Raw genomic sequence first — 26,736 nt, 5'->3', positions numbered from 1 at the left:
AGAATTGTGTTATAACACTTATGATCATCATTTCCAGGTAAAAGCCTGCTTTTCAAATTTGTATTTTCCATGTTTGGTCTCCAGAGAAATTTTTAAATGATGGAGGGAGACCGGATGTCCTGGTTTTGGATTGAAATCAGGAGGAAAAACATTACTCTGTAAGAAGATGCTTGGCATTCTATTTCACTGCCAATTCAAAAAGCCAAACTTTCAGGTGGCAGGTCCATGGAGGAAACCAGTGCTGCTGAACCATTCTATACAGTGAAAGAGTAGTGAATGATCACTGGAGAGCAGTTTTGAATACAGCACAGCCTGCATCCTAATTTGAGTTAAACTACTGACAGTTTTATGGAACAATAAATCTTTTTCTGTGAATTTTAGGCAGAAATGGTTGTGTATCAGTATTTTCTTGATATTCCACAGAAGAAACAAAGAATTTTACTTGGATCAACAGAGACTGCAGCTGCGTGGGAGATGTGTGGTCTCACTTCTGGATAGCATCTTCTGCTGTGAGGTCCTGATTCATCTTAGGATGAGTCTAAACAAGTAAAGCAGAGGTGCTTAAGAGCTTTTCACTGAAGGTAACATGACAAGACAAGGAGACAGTGTGCATACTGTGTCTCTATGATACAGAAACCAGATGAAAGATATCCATAGCCACTTGTCTTTTAGATCAATGGTAAAGATACTACATGGTGTGCAGGCTTCCACCAGCTATCACACTGGCCTTCTGGTGTCACCATGTAGCTCTTTAGTAATTGTTTTAATAATTTTAAAACTGTTTGGCACTAAACACATTGATTTTTTTGTTCCCTTCTTTTTACTGAAAAGTTATTTCCCTGAAGCCCTAGTAGAGAATGTTTATGGTATGGGACATTAAGCAAACTACATCCCACTCAGAGAAGAGTAATGAAATTATAACCTTACACAGAGCTGAGCATTAATTTCAGTATGGGAAGAGCAATTTAATTGCGGTATACAATAATCACTGGAGGTGTAATGCTAACTTTGTGAAGGATTCAGCTTTTTGTAAAAGCAGCAGCTGGAAGTGATTTTTCAGGTGCAAAGCTGATTAAAGAGACATGTGATTTAGTCAGCTACCTGCTTCCTTATGTGACCTTTGGCAGGTTCCTTGAGATCAGTCCCACAAAAGGAGGGAGGCACGGCTGTACCAGTTGCTCAGCTCCCAGAAGGGATTTCTTGAACCATCTGGTGTGCCTGCCTACACTACCCACTAGGCAAACAGTTGGCTGCCTCCTGCAAATCTCAACCCTGAGAAGGGCTCCACCTGAATTAGGCAATGGGAAATACTGAAGATCTGAAGCTCTTCTACCAACCTGTAGCCTCAGGTTAAACATTATCAGCACCTTCCTTGGCTCGGATCCAGGAAATCACCTAGTCTTTTTACAGATAAGACAGAGCCAAGGGACAAAGCAATGATACTGATAGAGCAGTTAAGCAACACAGCACTCAGAAACTGTGAGACTCATTCAATGCCTTCCTCACTGGAATGGTTTCCAACATGTGTATCTTAACTGTCATTTACCTGAGCCACCCAGCTGCGCTCTACTTGCGGCCCCGCCCCCCCCCACTGTCCCTCCTGTCAGAGCCCGGGGTCTGTATCACAGTGAATGCAAACTTGAAGAGCACATGTCTGACAGCACAGTGATAGAAGAGCCTTGCTGGGTCCAAGTCCCACTCCAGCCCTGCCTTTGTATTTTAGCCATGGCTGCTCATGACAAATGTCCATAGAATCACTCCTAATGCAGCCTCTTCTGGCTGTTCTTGAATGTCAAACGGTTGTGGCTACTGTCCATGCCACCGCAGAACATGCCTGGCCTAAGGCAGCTTGAGGTCACTAATGTGGGAACTTCCAGTCTGCCCCAGGGAGGGGATGACACCCAAGCCAGGAGGAGCTTGGGAAATGACCTGCAACAGACACCAGGCACCACCACTAGCTTCACTGGTGAGAGCGCTGGTGCACACAGATTCCCTGATGGCTCAGCAATTGGGTGACACAGTCTGCCTTTTAAGGGAAATAAAACCTCATAATTTGATCTGTGTGTGGATCTGTCTCTTCCTCCCTCATAGCTTTCAAACTGAATTTTCAAATATCAGCAGAGAAAACTTTTCCATCATAACTGAGCTCATAGGAAAAGGCAGCTGTGAAGAAAAAAGAAGAAAGAAAGAAGAGAAAGAAGAACTATGAGGTCTTTGACCAGCCATACTTTCTGCATTGAAGTCGTACAGGTTTAAAGGTACTCATGTCTTAAAAACTATTTCCTATTCTGTGATGGAAAGTACTGTTGGATATATTGATATGATTTGTTTTTATCCATTTTCTCTGCCAAAGGTATTTGCTTTCTATGACAAAAAATTGGCACCTTCACCTCTACCTTACATGAAATACTGTATTTTCAAGTCTCGAAAAAAATGGAAGGAAATTAATGTGAATGCTTAATTCTCAATAATATTCATGTTATAGATAAGAAATCCCAAATATGTATATACTAGTCTATGTATTATTCAGACAAAATTGTAAATAATCAGACAGGGTTTTTTGGTCCTGTAACGAAATCATATAACAAAAACATTCAAGAACAGGCACTTGTGCTTAAATTTAGCGGTCAATTTATTAACTCATTCACCTGCATGTATAGAGATAGATGTAAAATCATCTTGGACCATATTATGATATATGTGTGTATGGCTGCAATAATTCATCTTATCGGATAATCAGCAAGCTTCTTTCAGCTGCTACAGCCAGGAGAGGAAACGCAGCATCATAGCTTTGTTCTGATTAACTCAAAAAATGTTTAGCACTTAAGGTTTGTGTTTCACTATCGGAGGAGATTTGGTTGTTTATTTCACTGAAGAAATAATTAGCTTAGAAAATGCATTACAATACTGTGTATGATCTTATGGAAAAGATGAGCACTGATTAACAAATATAGTATATTTTAATGTTATATATTTCTTTGCATTGTGTAACAGCTTAAGGTTAATATGTTAATTCTGAATATTCTGGGTTCCATCTTACAGATGTGTAATTACTGTATCCAAATCACTGCAAATACCTCCCATGAAAGGCGTTCCTCCAGTCTAAATACATGTCATTTCCTCAGACTAAACCAGCATGCAGTGTCCCTTCACACCCACTGCGGCTCCCACAGCCACCCATCTGGTGCTACTCCTCACTTCTCTCACCTTAGTCTATATACACAACTCATATCATGTATTGCACCCTATGCCTAAGTGGGCTCTAGCACCCCGCTTTAGCACAGGAGTGCCACCTCTCTCCCTCTTTTTATTCTGCTTCCCGTGCACATGCTGGGCTCTACAACACCTTTGGGGCTGAATTTCACCTAGCAAGCAGGCGGGGCTTCCAGCCCATCAGAGATCCATCTCACTTGTCCCATCTTCAACTGACCGTGGCTTTCCCAGAAGAGAGCTATTCCATCACTTCAGCTGGCTTCCTTCCAGCAGTGAGCTGTTCAGCTGCCAAGAACACTGGGTGTGGAAAACACCAGCAAAATTAAACAAAGGCATCAAACTTGATTCAAATTAGTTCTCCCTTGATGGCCTGTAGTAGTAGTAATGGAATTTATATTAAGAGGCATCCTTAACCTAAAGTAAGAACAGTCACATGCCCCGAGTGTCAATAAAGGCCCCAGGTCCACTCCAGCAGCAAAACGATGGTATTACAAGTCAGTAACACCTTAGCTAGCTGTGCCATACTGCCTACATAGCCTATAGTTGATGTTAACAGGTATCTGAGCTTACGCCTCCCAGGTCTCATGCCAACCTACAGATTTCTGCTCTATCACTTATAAATGATCAAATTTCAAAGGCTAGAAACAACCGTTGTAATGATCAAATGACCTTCTACATGCACATACCATAGCATTTCAGCAAGACTCAAATATTAGGGTCCTGACCACCATTAAACTTTTAACCAGCAAGTCTGTAATAGAGCTGCAAATGCAGTTAGACCTATTAAACTTTCACACCATGCAATACCTTATCATAGACGTTATTAATTGGCAACAGACACACAGTTGCCTGTGACAGACGTAAGACAAAGGTCTGAGAATGTATTTTTCTGTGTCATTTTAGTTTAAGCAGAAGACTAAAGGGGCCAGATGGCAATTTCCTATCACAGGTGTGCGGCACACAAGCAGCCTCTCAGCTGCCAAACTCTCTTCTCAACTTCTTTACCTTGGCCTAGAGTTTGTGCCTGGGCACGTCTGTCTGTGACGTGAGATTCTTCTTTGGATTTTCCATGACTCAGCATCTCTCATGATTCTCATGAGTCTGTTTTCAGAGTTCTTGTGCGTGAGAGCAGTAGTAACAGGTTACTCATTAGAAATGTCTCTTGCTTTATAACTGCTATGGATGCAAAGACATACTCAGAGATATACTTTGCAATTACGGAATTAATTTTCCTCTAGATGATACAAAAAACGAGGCTTTAAAGTATACAGGGCTTTTTTGTAAAGCACTTTTTTAATCTTGAATTTATAGTTTATATTTGATTCTCTTGAACAAAATGTGGTGTACTGGAACTTGGTGAAAAGTAAAAATTATAGTAGGTTAAAAGTGAATAAATTAAAGTTAATGCAAGTGACTTAATTGCTATCTATTATCTATACAGCCCTATTGAATAAAAAAGGCTTTTTCTGTTCCTCGAAATTAATAAATTATTACTTTTATAAATTATCAGAACTGTGGATTTGAGGTTTTCTTCTGTGACTCTTTATTATTAGCTCATGAGCAATTTGAGAAGGAAATCCTCCTACGACGAAACAAGACAGGAACAATGCAGCAGTGTATCTGTCATTAGCATAACAAAAAAGAAATATCTTAAGTACAAACTCAATATAAAAAGCAAAATTAACTACATTGCACGGAGGAAATTTCTCCAGAAAGGGTCTCAGGCTTTCAAGTCTGAAGTTCTGCATAACAGAACTGACAATTCTTTGTAACATGTGTCCCCATAATAGGAGACACGTGTCTCAAAATAGGACCAACTAAGAGCTCATCTTAACAGCTCCAGGCTGCCTGGATTTGATGTGTTAGCTTCGGACAACGCTCTCTCCCAGTTCTTCCCTATCTCGGTACGTTGTGAGGTACCAAGGGAGGGAAAACCACAGCACAGACCCACTCGGGGCTCCTGAAAAGTTTCCTGCTCCCAGACTGCTCCCCAAAGCGTCTGCTCCCTCTACCCTCCCGGCAGCAGGCTCCTTTCAAGGGTGACCGTGAGCAACCACCCGCTTCTCGGTGCGCCCAGGGCAGCGCTGCGGGCCGCCCCGCCCGGGGAGCTGCCGTACCCAGCACCCCGCGAGGGGCAGCAGGAGCCCCCAGCGCCCGCCTCGCTCTGCCGCTCCCCAACAGCGCGGACACCTCGACGGCGTTTAGCGTGAGCCGGCGGCCGAGCGGCAGAGGCTGCACCCGCCTCACGCTGCCTCAGCCCTTCCTCCGCCTCAGGGATTTAAGAACTGACCCAGAGAGCACCGGGAAGCAGGGTGGTGTCGCGTCCCCCTCACCACGGCCACTCTCCCCTCAGGAACTATCCCCTCAGCCACAGCGCCGCCCCACAGCGGCCGGGGGGGAGCCGCCCCCCCCCGCCTCCCGCCTCAGGCCACCCTTTCCCGCCCGCCAACGGCCCGCGGCCGCCGGCGCGAGACTTGCGGGGGGGGGCCGGTGGGAGGGCCGCGCGCAGAAAAAGGAGCGAAACGGCCCCGCGCGGGCGGGAGCCCCGTCCCGCGCCTGGCTGCCGCGCGCCGCCCGCCCGCGCGCTGATTGGCCGGCCGCGCGGCCGGGGCTCCCCGGCGGGCCGCGCCTGATTGGCCGGATTGTAAAGCGATGTCTGAGGGCGTCCTGGCGGGAGCGGCGCGGCCGCGCGCCCCTCGCCCGCCCCAGCCGAGGTGAGGGCGCGGAGCCCCTCCCGGCCGCGGGAGGGTGGGCCCCGAGCTGGCGCGCTCCGCTCGGCTGCCGCCGGGCACCGGAGCGCTGCCCCCGGGCGGGAGCGGCTCCTCTTAAGGGACGGGCTAAAAGCGCCTTCTCGCTTTGCAGATGGAGGTGAGCGTTCTGGCGCTGCGGGACCTGGCGAGCGGCCGGCCGGGGCGGCGGGGTCGCGCTGAGGCGGCGGCCCAGAAGGTGAGCGGGCGCGGGGTGTTGGGGCAGCGGCGGCGGCGGCGGTGTGTCCCCAGCGCTGCAGGGTCCCCTCGCACGTTACTCCGCCTGTCCCGGTGCCGGCCCGTGCGCACCGCGGAGCCCGGGGGGGGACGGCTGGGACTTCCGAGGGCTGGGGCATCCCGCCGGGCGGAGCGGCTCGGGGCCGCGGCGCCACAGCCCCGAGCGTGCAGCGTTGGGAGGCGGGTCGAGGCTGGATCGTCTCCCTCTCGCTCCTGCTGGCCGCATTTGGAGTGCAGCCCACTGGACCACGGCACCTGGTCCGCCCTGCCGTGTTGTGCCTGCACAGCAGCATCTTACTTGTCGGCACTTGGAGCACAGGAGTGTCTGACGCTACCGTTAAGGTAAAAAGAGAAGCCAGTAAAACAATCATGAGCCACCCCATCGTTGTCAGTAAGTGAAGTGATTACGCTCTGGCATCATTCTCAGAAAAGCAGTTTCTAGCTTTCACTTAAGTAAAACTCATCACTAGGTGATCTCAAGCATCCCAGTGGCTACTGTTGGGTAAGGTGGAGGAGGCTTTTATACAGACTCACCCTTCAAAACCTGACCAAAACCAGGCCTGACATGACATGGGAGTCATATGGCCCTGTAATCTAGTGTTTGAGCTCTCTGATGCACATGTCCACTATGCTTGCCTTCTGGACTGTATGCATACAGTGGTGTTCCAAGGTCAAGAGGCTGAGCATGGAACTCAGTGGCAAGAGCCACTCAGCAAGGAACAAACTCACTGTTCCCCTCCTACCCCACCAGCCAGGAGACAAGGTGTATAGCCTTGGGCATATCTTGCTCAGTAATGTCTCCTGAACTAGCCCTGATTCATGACCTGATGTCCATGCTCAATCAGGAGTCCTCCAAAGATCACATAATTGTCAGATTCAGCTCCTGTTATCTCAGAGATTTGTTTGAATTCCTGTTTATATACTAGGCTCATTAAGCCAGCCTTTCCTCTCCTCGTATTTGAAAGCCATCTCTGCTTGGATCAAGGTGAATCTCACGCTTCTACCAACTGCCCTTTAGGTTATGTGGAGTACAGCTGCAAGTTCATAGAGCATTGCAGCTACTGAGAAGGGGTAAAAGCATTTCTTACCTTAGTAGGCAGTTATGACATTCAGGAAATAAAGATCTGCAAGGTTGATAGTAGACGTGTGCTTCTTGTATAGTGCCACTTTTTTCATTGTGGTATTTGCACAAACATGAACATTTGAGGTAGTGGAACAGAAAGTTGCTTCAGCTGCCCTCACTGCAGTTCCATTAGTACCAGGCATAGTGAGGAGGAACTTGAGGGGAAGGTAGACCTTCTCCATTACAGATTAAGTGTTGATTCACTGCCAGATGTAAAATTGCAAGAATATATTGAGTGCCAACACTATGTGAACATATATTCCAAGAAGTACCGTGTCCTCTAAGTTGACCCCTATTTATCACAGTGTAGTACGTTACAACTAGCTAACTGTTAATTGTAAAAGGAGATATATTTATGACATCCTTTTGGGTAATTCAGAGGCGAATGTATGCAGAAGTGTTCTTCATCAGTGCTCAGAGCATAAAGCTTTTGATTGCCAAATTCGTTTTCAGTTTGAATGCTACAGAACTGCTCCTAGTAAAAGCCAGCTTCAGTTGTTACTAGAACATGTCTGCTTCCTAGCTAGGCTGTACCTGATGATATTTGGAATCACCTGTTTAAATATCTATATCAGCTGGTGATAGCTGAATTGTTCCAAATAAAAGGCAAAACTTGGGAAAGCTCTTACAGCAAACCACTAGTAACTTCACATTTTCTTTCGGGCTATATTCCATTTCACAATTGACCTTCTTGCTGCACAACATAAAATACATAATATCCAGCCTCAAAGTTGTCATGTAAGATTTTTAAAACTCACTCTGAAAAAAAAAAAATAGAAAAAAGTGGTAGTCTTAGTCTGAGCAAGAAGACTTGCTCAGTTTGAGACACCACAAAAAAAAGGCACAGCTAGACTGAAGAGCTAACAACTTCAAGCCTGATTAATAGTTTAAAAGCAGTTAGCTGTGATTCCAAAGGCTTCACTCCCAATTCCAGCAAGTTACAAGCTCTGCTAGCTTTCTGATGATAATCTGTCTGCTTTGCTTTTTCTCACTTCACTCAAGGTGCCTGCAATCATTTTACAGGCGTAAATCTAGAAGCCACTGAGTAATACTAGCTGGAGTTCCAAAAAACTTACAGTGTCCTGTTTCTAGGGTATTAAGGAGAATAAGTTATAGCTGGACTATTCAGGAACAGAACATCTCCCTGGGCAAAAAGACGCAGTACAAGTTTCTGCATGAGCATTTCTGGAAGCCCTGCTCTGTGCCAGGTTTAGAATACCTGGACCTCAATTTTTTATATCCTGCAAAGAAAGCCAGTGTAGCATCCTGTCTACTTCATTCCTTTAGTCTTCACAAGCTATTTGCAGTTACAGGCTAAAGAGAAGTAGTGTCGCTTGTTGCTCAAAAATGGATGTCTTGGGTCAAAGATACCCTTGATGCTTTCTTCAGCCAGTCTCTTGAGATTATTTGATCCGTAGTGATAATTCGTGCAGTAAGAGGAAGGGGTAAAATTGGACCCAAAGATGAAATATGAAGGAAGTTTGATTGCAGCTGGGGACTGGAGGGAGTTGGTCTTCATTCAAAGAGTGGTAAAAATCAGCTAATGAATTAGGCTTTTCCTTCTAGCAGCTCTTAGCTCCAGTCAATGAATAGTTATGGAGACTTTTCTTTGTTTCGAGCAGCAGATAGTGCAGATGCAAAGCTTGCTTTGCTTGCACATGAAGTTACAGCCACTTCGGTTTGGCATTTTATGACGGTGTAAGCTGCATCCCCAGCATGGCTTTCCATTGGGGACTTCTTAAGCAGAACAATGTGTTTTCTTGCTAAGTGTAACATAACCAATGCATTATCTCAGTTTCGATCCGATTTGGTGATTTATGTTTGTGGGCAATGCTGTCTTGTAATAACAGTCAGAGTTTAAAAGCCTAATAGGCCACAAGTTTGACTGGTTGACCTCAGGTTCTGTAGTTCAGGGCAGTGTCTCTTACACACTGCCTCAAGTACACTAGCATGTTGACTGTTCTACTCCTTCCAACAGAGGCAGAAGAGCTGTGCTAAATATAGCTATGAGTGCCAAGGCATGAGTCACTACGATTACCTTCATAAGAACAATCGAATTGATTGTTGGACTGTTTCTTTCCTGTTGTGTCTAAAGAACTTTTTTTTTTTTTTGAACAGGAAAACATATTCGATCGATCCAGGATGGCCCCAAAGACTCCCATTAAGAATGAACCAGTTGATTTATCAAAGCAAAAAGGCTGCACCCCGGAAAGAAATCCAATTACACCTGTTAAGCTCATTGATAGACCTCAGCCTGATCCCTGGACCCCCACTGCTAACCTGAAGATGCTTATTAGTGCCGCTAGCCCTGACATGAGGGACCGAGAAAAGAAGAAAGAGCTCTTCAGACCCATAGAAAACAGTGAGCAGAGTGACACACCTGATTCATTACAGGTGAGACTCAGAACGTGATTACCTTATGTTCAGTTAGGACTCAGACCTTCCTTAAGTTGTGCCTCAGTTTTCTTCCAACTGGTCCTTTGTTTCCTATGGAAGACTGCAGAATTGTAAAACATTCTCAAGGACAGTTGCCTGAATGGCACTGGCTGAGCAGCAGGACTTTCAAAGACTAAAAGTAATTGTTTTACTAGTAACTGACCTGATACCCTTCGAAAGCCTGAATATTACTCAAAGGACAGTGAAAGAAGTAGAGATAAAATGGGTCATTTTCCCCAACTTAAGTACTTCTGACACTATTTTCTGAACTGCATTAGAAAGAAAATTGCTAGATCATTTTTTAACCAGACAGGCAGCATTTTCAAGAGCATTTTGACAATGAGAGGGCATAGTTTTCAATATATTTTTGAAATCTTATACCATGACCACAACAGACCCACAGGGTGATAAGCTGAAACCTTTCTCCCTCTTTCCACCCCAGCCCCAAACTAGTAGTCAGCCAGCATGGTCAAGTCTTAATAAAATTTTTACTTGCCAAGACTCAGGCAGTGTAGGGGCTGATCCCTGTCCTCACTTTAGGAAAGCTATCCATGGAGAGGATGACATCAGGTTGTAATAAGCATCATTAGTTTTCTTCCTTCAGACTTATTTTCATTCCAACCACTGCTGTCCCTCTCCTGGATTGTTTCTTCTAGAATAGCCTTCCTTGGTGATTTAAATCAGAGGAAAATAGTTCTGGGGTGCTCCTACTGAGAAGCATCGTTTGATAGGTACAGATCACTCTGCAAGTGTAGATTTTACAGGACCTACAGTGACAGTGGTCTGGAGAATTCTCCAATTTAGTCATAAAGGAACAAACGGTTCTAAAGATAATTCCTAATGTAGCTTCCAGTAAGTAACAAAATAGTCAGCGTTAAAAGTTAGTTCATTACCACTGCAAGCCCACTAAGGTCATACGGCATTTTTCAGATGGCTACTATGAAGAGTTAAAATATTTCCTAGTTAATAAAACTGAACTTAATTTTATCCACTTAACTTGCAAAAGATGCAAGAGTGTTACTGTAAGATACCACTATTTCCATACCGTATAAAGCTCTAAGAATTCAATCAGAGCAACAGCCTGCCACAAGGTCCCTTAGTCACAACCGCCAAAGGATAATTAAGATCTCATAAGCAAGGAAACATGGATTTCAACAGCTGCCACTACTCTCAGCTTTTCTTTACCAGAGGACATGATTATTTCTCTTTCTCCTTTTTTGGACACAGAGTCAAGACCCCAAAGTTACCAGTGCAGAAAAAGCCTCCATCATTCTCATTTTGTAATAAACAAACATACCTCTTCATGCATTCTTTCCATCACAGTTTTGCTGGGGTCTTTTTCTCTGCAGGGGCAGAAAGACCATATTCTGGCTATCCTACAAAGTTCACTCAAGCTAACAGCTTGACTGAGTTTAAGGTTCAGACCTTAAGGCACTGGGTAGTGCCTTTTATAGCCTCTTAGCATCATGCCCAACACCCCAGCCTCCAATTTCTTAAAGTTATAGAGGCATTGTAAAAGGCAGTAAAATCTCTTGAAAGAAGTTTTGCAGGAACTCTTTGATGGCTTGTACATCTTCTGGTTTATTAGATCCAGAGGTGTTTGAGGGAATATGCCTCCTCCTCTCAAGAAGAAATATTCCTTCCAAGTAAGATCTTGCCATGTGCTAGTCTTGTGTGTTTGGTCTCATTGTTTTGAGTTTTTTCCCATAACCATTATTTTATGATCTCACAGATAAGATTTTCTGTAGATATCTTGTGCGATGGATTAAAAAGAGCTTGCAAGCAAAATGTGTCACCTAAGTGCTTTGTGCTTGCAAGGAGTCCATGGTTTTTTCCTTACTAGAAAGTCCAAGCTTAAATACTGCTAACATCTGAAATATGCCTCGCTTGGCTATGCCTTGCTTCTAAAGCTCTGCACTAAAGGGTTAACATTTATTTTTTAACAGTGTGATATGGTAGACGACAGCACGGTTGATGAATTTGAAAAACAGAGGCCCAGCAGAAAACAGAAAAGCTTAGGACTCTTGTGCCAAAAATTTCTAGCTCGCTATCCAAGTTATCCGTTGTCAACAGAAAAAACTACTATTTCTTTGGATGAAGTGGCTTCAATTCTTGGTATGTATACCTGCAAAAATGGGATAACTGAGCACCTCGGGTAACCCAACAGGAGGGCCTTTAAAAGGTCATCCTTCTTGCAGAGTACATGCAAGGACTGCCTTTCCCTGGGTCTGGATGCTCTTCTAATCATACTAATAAAGAGCTGGAAATTACTAATATTGTTAAGTGTCTTTACTGCTTGATAACTCTACCATCTTAAAATCTCCTTTCTGACAGTACTTTATACTAGGTGGATCTATCCTCCAGCTGTTTACCAACTCTGTTGCTTGCTTAATTTTTCAATTTGCTGAACACGGAAGGAGTTATGAGCTACAAACCTTCTGAAGGAGGACTTACAAACAACATCTTTTGTCAGAACAGAACGTTTGGGGAAGCAGTTGCAAACTAGTCAGTGAAGGAAATCAGTTGGCTTTACTGTCTGACTTCAGTAACGTGCCTGACATTATATCTTCCAGGATCTCATGGTTCATCACGGTTATCTTAGCTTTAAATATTGTCTTGTGAGGGCAGGTTACCAGGAGACCTGCAAGAGTAGAATGAGAAAATGTGTTGTATTGAGGTGACAGGAAGGTACCAAGTGGCCTATTTGCTGGATCTGCTGTTAGGTTTGGTCTTAGCTAAAAGATTAATGAAATATCTGAGAAAAGTAATGAAACTTGGGAGAGAGGGCTCAGCCAAGTCACACCGATAAGATCCAGGTCCTTGGAGAGGTTTTCTCTTGGCTAAGCAGGACTTCACAGGATTGAACTTAAACTAAATAAATACTGTATATACATTTAGAACTCAGATATTTAACAGAAAAGAGGTAGCAAAAATGAAATGCATCTGTTTTGCAAAGAAAAGGAGCAGAGGAGTGATGTCCTCTGACCCTGCTAAGGGAGTCCTTAAAATACTCATTTATTTGCCTTGGTAATGGGAAGTGGGAATAGGAGAGAATTCAGATGAAGTAAATAGTTAAATTATTTTTTAAATAAATTGTTCTTTTAGAGTTTGCAGTCACTCCTTTCTGTGTTTGCATGATATGCCTGTGTTGCAACCTTGTACAGCTGAACATGAGTAGTGCTTTATTTTGTGTCAGAAGCAGCATTACCTTGCTTTCCTAAATACTAGAAACTGTGTTTTTAAAACCTACTGTTGTGTATTTTACTTCCCAGAAGGGGCTGTGCTTATTCTCCTCCCTTTGGTTTTCACTTCCTTGCTTGCCCATATCCACTTGCTTCAGAGACCACAAATTTATTCACTGCTGATGTTGCTGCTCTCTGTGTAACAAATGATGGCTGTAATACAGCTTTCGCTGCACATTTATATTGCTTTATTCACTGAAGAGCTATGGAAAGACCACAAAGGATGTTATGCTTCTGGTGCCTTACAGACACCAGGATATGCATAGCACTCTTATTTTTCCAGAGTATGTTTCACTCCAAGATCTCTGCACACTTGGAAATACTCATGAATTGTTTATCCTAATATCCGTTTGAGGCTGGTAAGTATTATCCATATTCTCCAGATGGGCAAACAGATGCATCAAGGCCTCTGCTTCCACAGGGAAGTCTTTCAAAACCTTTCCCCTGGACTAGCACTTATTCTGTTCAGCTAATGTTAACCATTATGGGATTTGTGGTACAGATGTTGCCACCAGTGTATAGTGCACTGTGTTATATATAACAGCCATGTTTCGAACAGTGCTAGACACAAGATACTCGGGACAGTGACCAGAGCCACCAGCCTGTTCATATTCAGTCACCAGCCTTGCTCACATCAGTCAGGCTGAACCCTAGTTGGACGTATTTCATAGATTTCCCATTGGTGCAGACCCAGCCAGCACTGAGGACTTGTTTCTGCTGCATTTGGGAACAGTGGGTCTCACTCTCTATTGCTTTGCACCTTGTGAAGCCTTTGAGGCTCCTTTGCTTGATACATGCTTAGCAAGTAATTGTGCCATGAGAAATGCAAGTGGTTCCTGTAGGACTGGGCTTTTATATCTACCCCATGTCAATGCCAGGCTGAGACTCTTTCTGGGACAGGAGTGTGTACAGGTATGTGTCTGAGCTCTGAAGCTCTGTGACAGGAAGGGTTAGAGTGCCCTGGAAACCTCAGGGCAATCTGGATAGGTCTGAGTGAGCGGGCCAGCAGTTAAGAAAATAGACAAAGAGCATCATACCATGGGGCTGGCCATACGTAAGTCAGTTCTTAATTGTGCAGATATGAATGGTTGTAATGTAATGTGTCCAAGCGAACAGTGAAAAATATATTGTGAACACTCAGTGTTAGAGAACAGCCTGTTCTCTCTTGCACTTCTACTGAAGAACACATTAAAACTAGATGAGCATCTGTGTCCTTTTTATTCTCCCCCCAACCTTAAAACAGGAGTTGAGCGGAGACGAATTTACGATATAGTGAACGTCCTGGAGTCATTGCACTTGGTTAGCCGTGTGGCCAAGAACCAGTACTGCTGGCATGGCCGGCACAACCTCAGTCAAACTCTGAAAACACTTCAGGAAGCAGGAGAGCTGCAGTATGGAGAGCTAATGACCTTCTTCCAGCACAAGGAGCAGGACTTGGAGTACAAATTTGGAGAACAGAAAAAGGAAACTATTCCAGAGTCTCAAGACAGACCGTTAATGGACTTTTCAGAACCAGATTGCGCCTCTGGTAAGATAACTAATATATGTCATGTGATACAGAGACACAGGTCTCTTTCTCCAATTTACTATGTGACTTCTTCCCTTGCTTTGCTTTTAAATTAAATAATAAAAAAATATTCTTTGCAAAAAGGTGCTGAATTCACCATGGAGGTGACAGAATTCTTGTATCCTGTCCCCAGCATAGGTCTCGGGACAGATTTTTCCCTCTGTCCAATAGACTGGCAGGAATTTCTGCCAGACATTCCAGTTCTTCTTTCCCCACCTGTACCTGGCAGTAAATGCTTTATCCTGACTGAAGGTACCATCTTCCATTTGTCCACTGTTTGCATGCTGCCCATATAATACATACTTAGAAAGTCCATTGGAGTCACAAAATTACAGCGGTGCAGAACTGCGTAACAGAACATGGAATCAGCTTTGGAATCTGGCATTCTAAAAGCTATTTCTGCAAGTTTATTTTTTTTTATTGCCTTTTGAAGAGAGAATTCTGTCTGCACTACTCAGTTATTTGCTGCCTTTCAAAAGATTTCTGCTTCCTGACAAGGAAATGCATTACGCCTTTTGTGTGTGAGAAACCTACTTGCTAGTTTTCTGGCTGTAATGGATGACATATGCTAAGAGGCTTGGGTATTATTTGTAACACAGCATCTGCAAACAGCAGAAAGGACAAGTCGCTGCGGATTATGAGCCAAAAGTTTGTCATGCTGTTCCTTGTCTCCAAGACCAAGATAGTCACTCTGGACATCGCAGCAAAGATACTGATAGAAGAAACCCAGGATACAGTGGACCACAGCAAGTTTAAAAGTAAGCTGACTGTTCAGAGGCAAATCGGTCTAAAGGTAACAGGGGCATGCTTGAACTGACACCAGTAGGTAGTGGCAAGAGCAGGTCAGGAATCTTCTGCTGAAATATGGTTTGGGGTTTTTCTTAATTGAAAATGCCAGTTTGTGAATCAGAGCTTGGAGTGGGAAGAGTCAATTTGACAATTATCTCCAAGTTTTGTCTTCAGAATGAAGAAAAATCTTTTTTTGTTTGGATATTTTTTTCATACTTTAACCCTCTTTCCTGTGCTGTTCTAAATGATGGTTCAGGACTTATTGAAATGAAACATGTTGTTTAATTTAATGGAATTAATTATCTTCTCTGCAGAAATGTGTTACTTCTCCTTTTTACCCCAGAAGTCTTTCAGAGCTGGATGGTACTGTTTGCTTTTCAGTTAGTGAGGATTAGTACTTTGATCCCTTGGACAACATGGAAAAACTCAGCATTAGTAAATAATTCTTCTAAAATAAAGTCTTTCAAGTCTTTAAAGTACTTTTAAGATAAGGTACTTGCACTTCAGTCTTAAAATTCTGCTCCAAATGCTGGGAGGGATGTGAGAAGTTTAGCTGGACAACCTGTGGGTATCATATTCAGTTTAAATGTTATTTATTGGAGTCACAGAGATTTTCCTAAGAGGCTTACATTTTCCAAATGATAAATATGTGTCCTCTTGTGATCAGCTGTGCTCTCATATGCCTCTTGCCCCAAGTGCTTGTCTTCATCCCATGTGGAGGTAGCTGCCTTTCCTGGGCAAGCTGATGATATAATCACTCCCTAACCCGTTTGCTTAAACCTGAGCAGCTAAGATGCATGAGCAGCTAAAATCTGAAGAAGCAATGACAAGCAGGTGGGAGCTGGCATGGCAGGCTTCATAGGAGGTGGCTTAAGTCTATCCCAGTTTGATTTTACCCACCTGATCTATGAAAGCTGTCATGCTATTCTGGAATGAAATCACCATGTGAATATGTACTGTATGTGCTGTAAAAGTAACTGTCCTGTCTATTTCTGCCCCTTTCTGTTAGCAAAGGTACGAAGACTGTATGATATTGCCAATGTTCTCACCAGCCTAGGCTTGATCAAGAAAGTTCACGTCACAGAGGAACGAGGACGCAAACCTGCCTTCAAGTGGATTGGGCCTGTAGAATTCCCTGGCAAGACCACTAACTTGGGTAGCTCACATCTCTTTTCTTTTTGACAACCCCTTCCCAGGGCAAAAGGTTGTTTTCCATTTGTAAACAATGGCTTGGCATTCGTTGTCCACTCTGTTATGGTTAGCTGCTGGCCAGTTCAACATTTGCCTTTGTTAGACTTTAGGCCTAAGGACTGGAGCTGTGGATGTATGTTGAAGAACACTGTCTTGCTGATATTTTTACACCAACTTACATAACTATGAATCGTAGAACAATGGCAGATGATGCCTCCATCTCCAAATCTGGGTCCACAGCTTTTCTGGGTTGCAAAATCTCAGTAATTCTGTCATAATTAGACAGTGAATTATTTTCTTCATAAGGAGACTTACCAAGGTAGAGCAGGGCTGTTTCTTCCATGCATACCTTAGTACAAAAGGTTTGTCTGCAAAGGAGGTGGTGGGTCAGAGCATCTCTGTAAACTGCGTGGCTAGGAGCCAGAGCAAAAGGAAGCCTTTTGGTAATAATATTTGGGTCAGGCCAGTGCCAGGACCAAGTAAAAGTAAAGGATAGTGTTAACACCATCTTTTTCCTCCTGGTTATGCACACTAGAGTGTAGCTGCTGCTGCAGCTGCCATTGAATGGAAAGGAAGGAAGCCCTTATCTTGTCTCCAGTGCATACTGAGCTTAGGTCTGCTTCCATGTTGTGGGGTTTGAGATGAACTAGGGGTTACCTCTTATCAGCAAATTTTGGGTAACATGGCAGAAGCCTAAATGGTGAGCCGTATTCCGTGAAGGACTATTGTACAAAATCATGTTCCTGCAGGTAAGCTGAGAGGGCATAGCCCAACATCTGATCCTCTGCCAGGGACACGAGGAGCCTGTGCCCCGTATCACATCTGTGCTACTGGAAGACAAAGGTTTACACGTCACACTTCATTTAACAGTACAGAGTCTTGTGAAGAGACCAGAAGGAAGGCCATTTCTGAGCCCAGCAGCCCACATCAAGAGAGGCAAGGTAATTACTAATGAAGCATGTTGTTTTGTATCCCGCTGGATCTGCCCAAATGTGGGCCCACCAATGAAAGGCATTTGATTGGGTGAGTCAGCCTAATTAAATATGAGAATGATGCTTGGGAAGTGCTTGTATTTCTACTGTTCATGTAATGAGACTTCTGTTTTGGACCCTTCAGTTATATGCCTAAAGTTAGATGAGATTAATCTGGGCCATACTGCCTTGAATCTGCAGCTTGTTTTCTGGTGTTTCTGTTCTCCACTAACTGCAACTATACTACAGTTTCTTCTGTTAAAATTTGGTAGAGATAAAGAAAGATTCTTTAGACACACAAAAGCTTGCTTTATTTTATGGTTTCTAATATAGTGGAATTTACTGTAACAATCTAATGGATAGCTGTTAAAAAAGACAAAGCAATTACAGGGCTTTTCACAGTTCCCTCTTGTAGGAAATGATGATGTCGAGCACCTCTCCGGTGGGACTGAGTTCTGAGTGTCTTGCAGATTCTGGCTCTAGGTCATTAGTGGACGTTATAAAAGTGCCAGGGTAGAAAAATTATACCAATTATTTTATATGGCCAGTATCAAAATATGCTTGGTAAACAGATCTGTTATTAATTGAATGCTCTTTTGTTCTTTCAGCCTATATTGTGAATTCAGATGAATATTGCTCCAAAATGATAAATCTAGCAGCTGTCTGCAGGCAGAACATAGAGGAAGATACTAGGTAGGTTGGTCTTAACTCCTGTCCAGTTTCAGATTTGTGCTTGTCATGTTTAGTTCAAGGCTAGATTCCATTGATGAGCCTGAGATAGAAAATTACTACACGGTCTTGTTATTACTATTTTACTGCTGATAGGTTTCAGCATGGCTTGCTTTCTTTTTTATTGGCCAATTTATACTCACCTGTACTTGTACCATTGTTGTGCTTTAGCTTCAGTAGTTCTTCATCTCGTGTGTGTTTATATAGGTCATCCCTTTGCCCTGTTGTCTAGGTAGGCTGAACAAATCATAATTCCCTGGAAGAGCCTTTCTGTCATATGAGTGGGTCTTCTGTACACCTAATTTGAATTCATTTCTGAATTATTGATTCTAGTTAAGTGCAACCAAAAGCATTATTGTTCTGCCCAAAACCTGATAAGTCTGCTTCCGTGTAATTAGAAATAATAAAAAGTGGCCCTTCTTGTAAACTGTGTAAAGCAGTGGTTGGTGGGACAAAATTTTTCCACAGTTATGTCCAACAATGTACCTGTTTGCTTTCAAGGATAAAATAGGGCGGTAATTTTGGACTAAATGTTTTCCTCTTTTCATTTCCTCTTTTTTTTTAGGAATAAAGCTTGTGCCACAGAACCAATATTAAAATCGGCAAGGAACCCAAGCATAACCTCACCTCTCTCCCTTCTTTCAGTTCCTGGGGACTCTGATTTTTGTGTTAACCCTTTGCCTCAGGCAGTTTTCCCTGTGGTTCGGGCAGATATGCCCAGCCTCTCACTGCCAAATGGCATCAGCAGCCAAGCACCGCATCCTGCCACACTATCAGCCTCCAAAACAGAAAATGGAAAACCTACCTTGCTCCCCAACCAACCCTTCCTGTGCTTCCCATCTTCATCCCTTTTTATGTTGTGTGGTGGTCTTCAGGAAAATAACTTGAGGGATAGCCTGCCCAGTGCAGGAGATGTGGGAAACAGGAATGCAGAAGCTCAGGCTGCCATGCCTTCAGCTGCCTGCCAGAAACGCAGCTCCCACAAGTGCACATCACCCTCTGCACCTGTAGGTGATGAAGAGCCAGCTGCTAAAAAGCAGACCATGGAACAGAGTGATCTGCCTCTCTCACTTGTGGTACCCAAGGTAAAGAAGTGAATTTCATTATCATGTAGGCTTCCTGTTAGCAAGCAAAGACTTTTGCCAAAGACAGTGTTTTCAGAAGTGAAAATTCACTGCACCACTGTTGTTACGGGTACAAATTCTGCCTCCCACATGTTAATAAAATTGTAAAAGGGCTGTGTCAGGAAGTATAGGCATGAACTGGGAGATGTTTTCACACTACCAGGGGAAACTGGAGTGTGATTGCTTTGGATAGGGATGTGATGCTCAGCTGTTCTTTAGAATCAGTGTCCTGATCATTGTCTTCAACAAAGCAACCTGCCTGTGGGGAAGAAATCAGTGTAGCTATTACTCGTCATCTTCCCCTTGGGCTTTCCCAGTTAACAGCAGCATTGCTTACGCCACTGAGCAAACGTGATTTGTACTTCCCCACTACTCTCCAGCCTGAGGCCCTCTCTCTCAAGCCATAATGCCCACAGCAGGCACGTGGGAGAAGGATGATGGTAAAGGTGAAGTGCAGCTATCTCAGGGTTCTCCTAACTCCTGAAAATAGGGGTCAGGCTCAAGGTCATATCACTGTTTGAATATAAGCCAATTGAAACAGGTGTTTTTCCTTATCAATAAAAAATTAATCCCCAAGCTCAGGTATTTCTTATCCAGTGTCTCCAAGTAGTGAAAATGAAATACAGCACAGGGCACAGGGCTTGGACATCACTAACATGGTTCTTCAAACCCTCAAACAAAATTTTTTAACATGGTGACTTGTTAATCAGTTTTGTGCTTCTCCTTTGCACAGATGCATGTTTTGCTCTGTAGCTGAGGAAGGTGCATGAGAAATGTTGCACTGTGTTATTTCAGTTTGGACTCTTCATTTCTTCTTTTGTTTTTGCTTAGAAGCCTTTAGAGTCCCCCAAGGCTGAATCTACCCCAGGAAGTGGCTGTGCCTCTGCTGTGCATCTAGAAGCTTTTCATCTTGACCTCACAAATCCTGAGGCTGCTCCAGAGGCTTCAAACAAGGAGCCTACTAAGCCTTTAGATTCTCAGGAGCAAGAAAGAGGGTCTCAGAATAAAGACCCTGATGAACCCTCTCCAGGAAAAGAGCACATCTCTACAGAAAACACCAATCAACCTTTCCTACCACAGTATCTCTATGTTCAACCTACTGGTAAGGACAGCCATGAGATCCAGAGGCACCCAGACTTCTGCATCTGTTTACTGAGCAGATAGGGAGGCCTACAGATAGGTGAATAAGTCTGTATTTGGCAGAAAAAACCTGTCATCAGTTGGCTGTAGTAGTTTAATAGCTCTGAATTCTCCTGAGTCCAGATGAACTGTTGTTTCTCTGAAAATACAATCCAAACATTAATAGCAATGAATAATGTGGGGTTTTCATGATTGAATTATGTGCAGCGAAAAAAGACACCCAGCATTCAAAACTCAAAGGAGCTGGAAATTCATGTTTGGCAGTAAGGTGCACAGAATAGTGCAACAGCATCCCCCTGAGTGAGTGAATTTAGTCAGCTGTGAACTTTGTACTGTCTTGTAACCCGCACCATTGGGATAACCCCACAAAAACTGAGGCATTGGGAGTGTATCCGTGCCAACCTGTAGGACATGGGAGGGATGGAGAGGAAGCAGCTAAAAATATTGCAGGAAGATTTCATGTCCAACATTTTTTGTCCTGTGTTTGTGTGGAGTGGAAGACTGGTTTCTGGGAACAGGATATGTGTGGTAGATTTCCATGACTGCTGCTTTAGTATTTGATTCATTTCTGGCACAGTTAGGTCTATGGGATTTCACTTATAAGATGGAGATGCTCGGTTTGAAAATGCTAATGCTTGTGTTTTGGGAGGTCAGACAAATGGGGAACCAGAGCAGTTCTGTTTCAAAACAGTGTTTCAGCTCTTGTCAGGCAAATGAGTGTCCTTCGGGTGAATCTTTGAGGGTGTTTGTTTTGTGTTTGGGTTTTTTTTTCTCATTTAAAGCAGCGTATATGTTTTCATATAGCAGAGGATATGATTCCCATTAGTGAAAAAGTGAAGCTTTTAGCCAAGATGTTTCGTAATTGAAGTTAGAAGCAGAAAACAGCAAGGTGTGTGGTTGGTACTTAACATGAAGAAAATGGATGTAGATACAGTGAACAGGCAGTAGGGGGGGAGATGGAGGTAAGGAAAGGGAGCTTGACAGGAGAGTCCCAGGTTTGTGGCAGTTTCCTTGCTTCTTTTTTATTATTTTTGTCACAGTTTACTTCCTGGGGAGCCTATCTCTTTCTTTGTTGTCAGACCTCTTTCCTGTTCTAGCTGAAGCTATTATGGCTTAATTCCAATTTGTCAACTGTATTAATGCTTTACTTTTTCTCTCTTTGGTTTAGGATTAAGCAGTTTTAATTTCCTGCTCCCTGCAAACCAAGCCCCTGGTGCCATCAGTCTTGCTGCAAACCAGTTACCTTCTCTGAGCGTCCCCTGTGTCATGGTGCCGTCAGCAGCCTTGGCTTCCTTCCCTCTCGTTTGTTCTACCACGATCACCAGTCCTCTTTCCACAGTTCCTGATGGCTCCTTTTCAGCTGCCACCTCCATGAATTTCAGCATGTCCAGCCTGGCATCAACAACGCCTGTTTTCATAGGCACCACGGCAGTGGTCACCCCCAAGGTCTCACCCGCCCCTTCAGTGGATCCTCAGCAACCAGCTCACCCTGCTCAGCACCCGAGTCCTGCGCTTCCAAGATCTTGTGGTGCTGTTAAACTGGACTCCCATGTGTGTATGGGGCATCCAGTGACCCTTCTGAAGCTGCAGCAGGTAAGAGGGAGAGGTGATTGAGTGTCAGTGAAACACCATGCCAGGTCCCTGGGCCTGAAGGCATCTTGTGCTGCAGGCTGGTGCCAGTGTGTCGGAGTGGTAAGTTGGCACGCTGTGAGGTGGTGTCTTCCACTTAGCTTGTGTGTCCGTCTGTAGCGGTGGCAGGGCTTGGGACAGTGTTAAAGACATAGCCCAGCAAAGCGCATCTAGCCGTGAATAGTGAAGTGGTGAGTTTTAAAAATCTCACAGGAATTTGAAAAACATAAAAGTAATAATTCTAAAAATCTTACAGGAATAGATTAAAAAAATCAGTTACAGGGGTTTTTTTTCCCCAGAAATCCAGGTCAGTATTTTTTCTCCATTTGACACTATCATTGTGTGTTACACAATGGCTACAGAAACACAGTAGGACAGGAGGATTGTTTGTCAGCTGGTTGCAACACCTCTTGGCTAGTAGTGTCCTGGGTTACCTCCTCACCCCTGTTCTGATCTCTCTTCAGTAAATAATGGAAAAGTAATAGCAGTATCAGAACTGGGGAGAAAAATTATTTTTGTAGGTTTTGTTGATCTTTTATAAAGATGATTTTTTTTTTTAATTACCATAAAAGCAGACTTTTTGAGTAAAAAGATGTGAAATTCAAAAGTAAAGAAGGACCCATTGATTAGAATTACAATGACTGACATAAAGCAGTCTTGTCACACATACTAACATTAGAGGTTACAGTAGAGTGGCACTTAAAAGACAAGTGGTCAGGGTTTAGAAGACTAATTTTAGATCTGTTTTGTTGCTAACAAACAACTAAACTGAGTAAAACATCAAGGAAAGGAAAGCCATTTAAGCTAAAGGGCAAGACTGACATAAGAATGAATGAATATGAACTAGTCATGAACACATTTTAAGTTAGAAATGGGATAGAGGCTTTCAGCTTCCAGCAGTGATGTGCTGACAGACAGTTCCAGAACAAAAGCAGGGGCAAAGCCTGTGGAGCTTCTGAAAGGATGTCTGAAGTCATTCCCTATAGTAGCAGGGTTAATATCTACAAGCTGCCTTCTGTTTGCATGCTTTCATGTAGGCTTTGAGAAAACCCTACTGAATCCCTTTGGTTTTGTTTAACAACTAGCCTTCGTCAGCTCCCCTCACTCCCAAGAACATTCGTCCTGTGCATCATGAGGCATTTTTCAAAACTCCTGGAAGTCTTGGAGACCCTGTTGCATGGAAGAAGAATGAAGGCAACCAGACCAGAAATGCCAGCTCTGTGCAGAGGAGACTGGAAATCTCTAGTACCAGCCCTGACTAACTCCAGTCCTCGCAAAGGGTGGGCAGATTGTCCTAGGACTCTGTATCTATTACAAGAGATCAAGCTCTTACTTGACAAGAGGAGCATGTTAAAATGTCATCCCTTTTGGCATGCTTCCCCATTATCTATTCACTCACTGGTTCTGTTAGCCACCTTCTTCACAAATCATCCTTGGTGCTAAAAACCTTTTACTGAGTTATTCCTTCAGTACTGACTTAAATGCAGATGCTGTGCTTCACACACCCTTGTGGACATCAAACTGTATTTGTGGTTTTAATTTGGAAAACTTAATTGCTGTGAGGAGACGCAAACAGATTTTCTTGGAGTCCCCAGGGGTTCTTTATTCATGGTTTGAAATGAGATGTCTAGCACTTATCTGGGGTAAGCATTTTTTTTTGCATGTTCTCTACTTACCCTGAGTAAATCTGTGGTAAAAGTGATAAACTTCAGCAGTTGTGAGAGCAACTGCTTACTTGGTTCCAATCTGTCAAATCCTGCCTCCGCAGTGCAGCCTCTTGCTATTTATTTTGTATATTAGAGTGGGATTTAGTGCAAAAAAGGGTTTTTTTTCAGCTTCAGAATAACAGATTTTCTCAGGGTAGGATTACTTGAATGTCAGGTGGTTTTTGTACAATTTGCCCAGCACTTGTGGTTAGAAAAAGCTAATAATAACTTAACACAGTATGATTGAATGTATACATGTGAAAAAATATTAAGACCAAAATAACTGTGAATGTTAACATTTTTATATTTGTGTTAATGAATTGTAGTAGTCCTTAGGTTTTGTTTTTTGGTTCTTTTCTTTTACTCTGAGCAAAATGTACAAGTTAGATGTAAAGAATACAAAACCTGATTCCTTAATTACATTTCACAGAGTGACAAGCCACCGAGAGGGCTGTGCTAAGATTTCATCTCCCGTTTAAATATATAGTCTAGATTTTATGACCAGGGAACACTGATAAGTCATTAACCACATGATTAGATTCAGTCTAACCTGAGTCTACTTAAGTGCCTACTTAGTTGTTTACTTAAGTCTACTTAAGGGGTATGTACTTAAGTGCCTAACACTTCACTTACAGGAATTTTGGAACTAGTTATTAGTGCATTTGAGCATACTTGAAAGACAAGGGAGATCTTATTTTTTGGCATGTATTTATTTAAACCATAAAAAGAAGCTGAAAAGAGCAGGAGTCATGAATTTAGGAAATGAAAAAAAAAGATCTGTATTCCTTAGGAGAAGGTAACGAGGAAGAAACGTCTAACAGCTAACATGCAGAGTCCTCAAATAACGGATGGTACTATTAATGATATAGGACATAATTTTAAGAGTTAATGCTCTTATGCTTGGGTATGTTATGTTTTCACTCATGTAGCAATCCACAATTACATTTGTGCAGTTTCCTGTTTAAAAGACAGAAAACGTTGCTGTTGACATCATGTTTCTCTGGAATTAGCAAACATAAGACCAGCATTATCAGCTCTTCTCTCATCGGTACTGGTACTGGTTTTCCAAGAGTACATACACTGTTGGATGTGCTACTTTGTTGGTCAAGGGAGACTAGGACTTTGGGGGCTGGGGGTTTGATGAGGCTTTTTATTTTTATAATATGAAATATATTATGAAAATGGAATTTAAGAAAGAATTTTAGTGAAGCTGGGAGTTTGAGTGATGTGGCCTTATCTTAGAATAGACTAATAACAGCCTTTTAAGGAGGGCTAGTTAGCCCTCATTGAAAGAAAATCTATAGTAGAATTATTATAGGAAATTTCAGGGCTGGTAAAGAGAAATCTTCAGCAAATTTTAAGGGGTTTGTTATTGTTGGTTTGTTGGGTTTTTTTTTTAATTACACTACAGTTATGAAAGTTTACAGTTTTTGCTTCTGAATTATTTCTTCTTATACACCCACTTAAATGAATTCACTTTGAAAAGCAGTGTGTAACTGGCATGGTGCTGCCCCTACACTTGTGTTGCTGTAGGGGCTGGAAACAGGCTGCTAGAGTTCAGGATGACATGGTGAATGTAGATTCTCTAAACCTTGTCTTTTTAGTACAGTGCAGCCTTTTAGAGAACTAGCAGCTGGGAGCAGAGGGGAGGATTAGAGCTAATATTGGCTCTTTGCTCCAGTTGAAGCATCATTGCAAAAACTGTCTTTCTTTGTCAGTGATGTTACTCTGTGCCATAACTAACCTAACTATACTTGAAAATGCACGGACTGAAAATGGATCTTCAGTTTCCAATTTCTGCTTCCACTTTCGAGCTTCCATTAATAACAGCAGGACTGGAAATGAGGATCAACTCCCTCACGATCAAAGCTGCTCTTTGGCTCATGGTTGCGAAAGCAGATCTGGGCCTGGGAGAAGAAGGGGGATGATATGCTGTCTTGTTTTTGTCAATGCAAAATTGTCACTAAAATAGGAACAGGACCACCAAAGCAGTTGGGCAGCGAAGGGATCAATGCTGCTTGCAGTACTTAAGCTGCTGAACTAAACTAGTGAGGAGGAAGGGTTGGTTGTCAGAGGGAATAAGTTTATCTTTCCCATCTTCACTGAAAGCTAAGAAAAAGAAACTAGGAACAACTCTTCAGCAATGTAGCTTTGGAAGAGCAGGATTTGTATTTGCACTGAGGCAAAGTGCGTACCCAGGATGTTCCGCAGGGTTTGTGAAACCTTTCTGTCCCAAGACAGTTGCTGAGGAGAGTGAGCATATAACTTATACTTGAATCTACCTGCCACGTTTACATTTCTGATTGTCTTTTGTAAATTGGTGCTATTTCTGTATTTAAAAAGCTGTATTTTTAATGTAAAGCTGCTTCCAGTTTGTATCTTTGCACTGCTAGTTTAATATAGATATTAATTTTATTGCTGTTTATAACCTCTTCAGTGATTAGATATCTTGCTTTTCCTGCTCTCTAGCCATCTTTTTAGCTGTCTGCATATAGCTTTACTCCAGTCACACTGTTGGGTTGAATATTTTTTTATACTATCTTTTAGCAAAATATTAAACTTTTACAGAATAAAAATGGAATTGAAATTGAGGCTGAGGCTGTGATTTCAGTATGGAGAGTGCCCTTGAAAAGAAACATCCATCCACTGTGTGTCCAGGTGAGTAGTCCCTGTTGGGTGCAAGCTCCGAATGAGTAGCAGGGAGGTGGAATGGGTAGGAGCTATCATGTCTGGCTTTTTTGTGCGGCAGGGGCACAGTTCCCGCTCCAGCTATTGCAGGCATGAGGACCAGTGCAGTGCAAACTGGTTCTTAAAGTCTTGGAGCTGCCCGAGGGAATGCCCAGTGGCCCTGGCCCAAAACCATGCGAGGTGGTCCCCAGCCCCACCACCATG

The 26,736-nt window shown here is 43.0% G+C and overlaps 1 protein-coding gene across 1 annotated transcript; it reads left to right on the top strand.

Moving 5' to 3' along the window:
• Nucleotides 1-5,884: 5,884 nt before the first annotated feature.
• On the top strand, nucleotides 5,885-26,431 carry E2F7 (E2F transcription factor 7). Its single transcript, XM_030480581.1, has 13 exons — nucleotides 5,885-5,927; nucleotides 6,076-6,159; nucleotides 9,439-9,714; nucleotides 11,703-11,871; nucleotides 14,242-14,526; nucleotides 15,165-15,323; nucleotides 16,364-16,510; nucleotides 17,295-17,486; nucleotides 18,125-18,209; nucleotides 18,811-19,330; nucleotides 20,201-20,471; nucleotides 21,678-22,102; nucleotides 23,224-26,431. Exons 2-13 carry the CDS (start codon nucleotides 6,076-6,078, stop codon nucleotides 23,398-23,400), a joined length of 2,790 nt encoding a protein of 929 aa, XP_030336441.1. The 5' UTR covers nucleotides 5,885-5,927; the 3' UTR covers nucleotides 23,401-26,431.
• The last annotated feature ends 305 nt before the right edge of the window (nucleotides 26,432-26,736 follow it).

This window comes from Strigops habroptila, chromosome 3, assembly GCF_004027225.2.
Source record: "Strigops habroptila isolate Jane chromosome 3, bStrHab1.2.pri, whole genome shotgun sequence".
In the NCBI taxonomy this organism is placed as follows: Eukaryota; Metazoa; Chordata; class Aves; order Psittaciformes; family Psittacidae; genus Strigops; species Strigops habroptila.
This window is presented reverse-complemented; position numbering and strand designations above follow the sequence as displayed.

Excerpts from the sequence above, each read along its gene's own strand:
- E2F7 (XM_030480581.1), top strand. The coding sequence starts at position 6,076 with ATGGAGGTGAGCGTTCTGGCGCTGCGGGACCTGGCGAGCGGCCGGCCG. Across the intron at positions 9,715-11,702 it reads ACACACCTGATTCATTACAG|TGTGATATGGTAGACGACAG; the intron begins GTGAGACTCAGA and ends ATTTTTTAACAG. Across the intron at positions 19,331-20,200 it reads TCTCACTTGTGGTACCCAAG|AAGCCTTTAGAGTCCCCCAA; the intron begins GTAAAGAAGTGA and ends GTTTTTGCTTAG.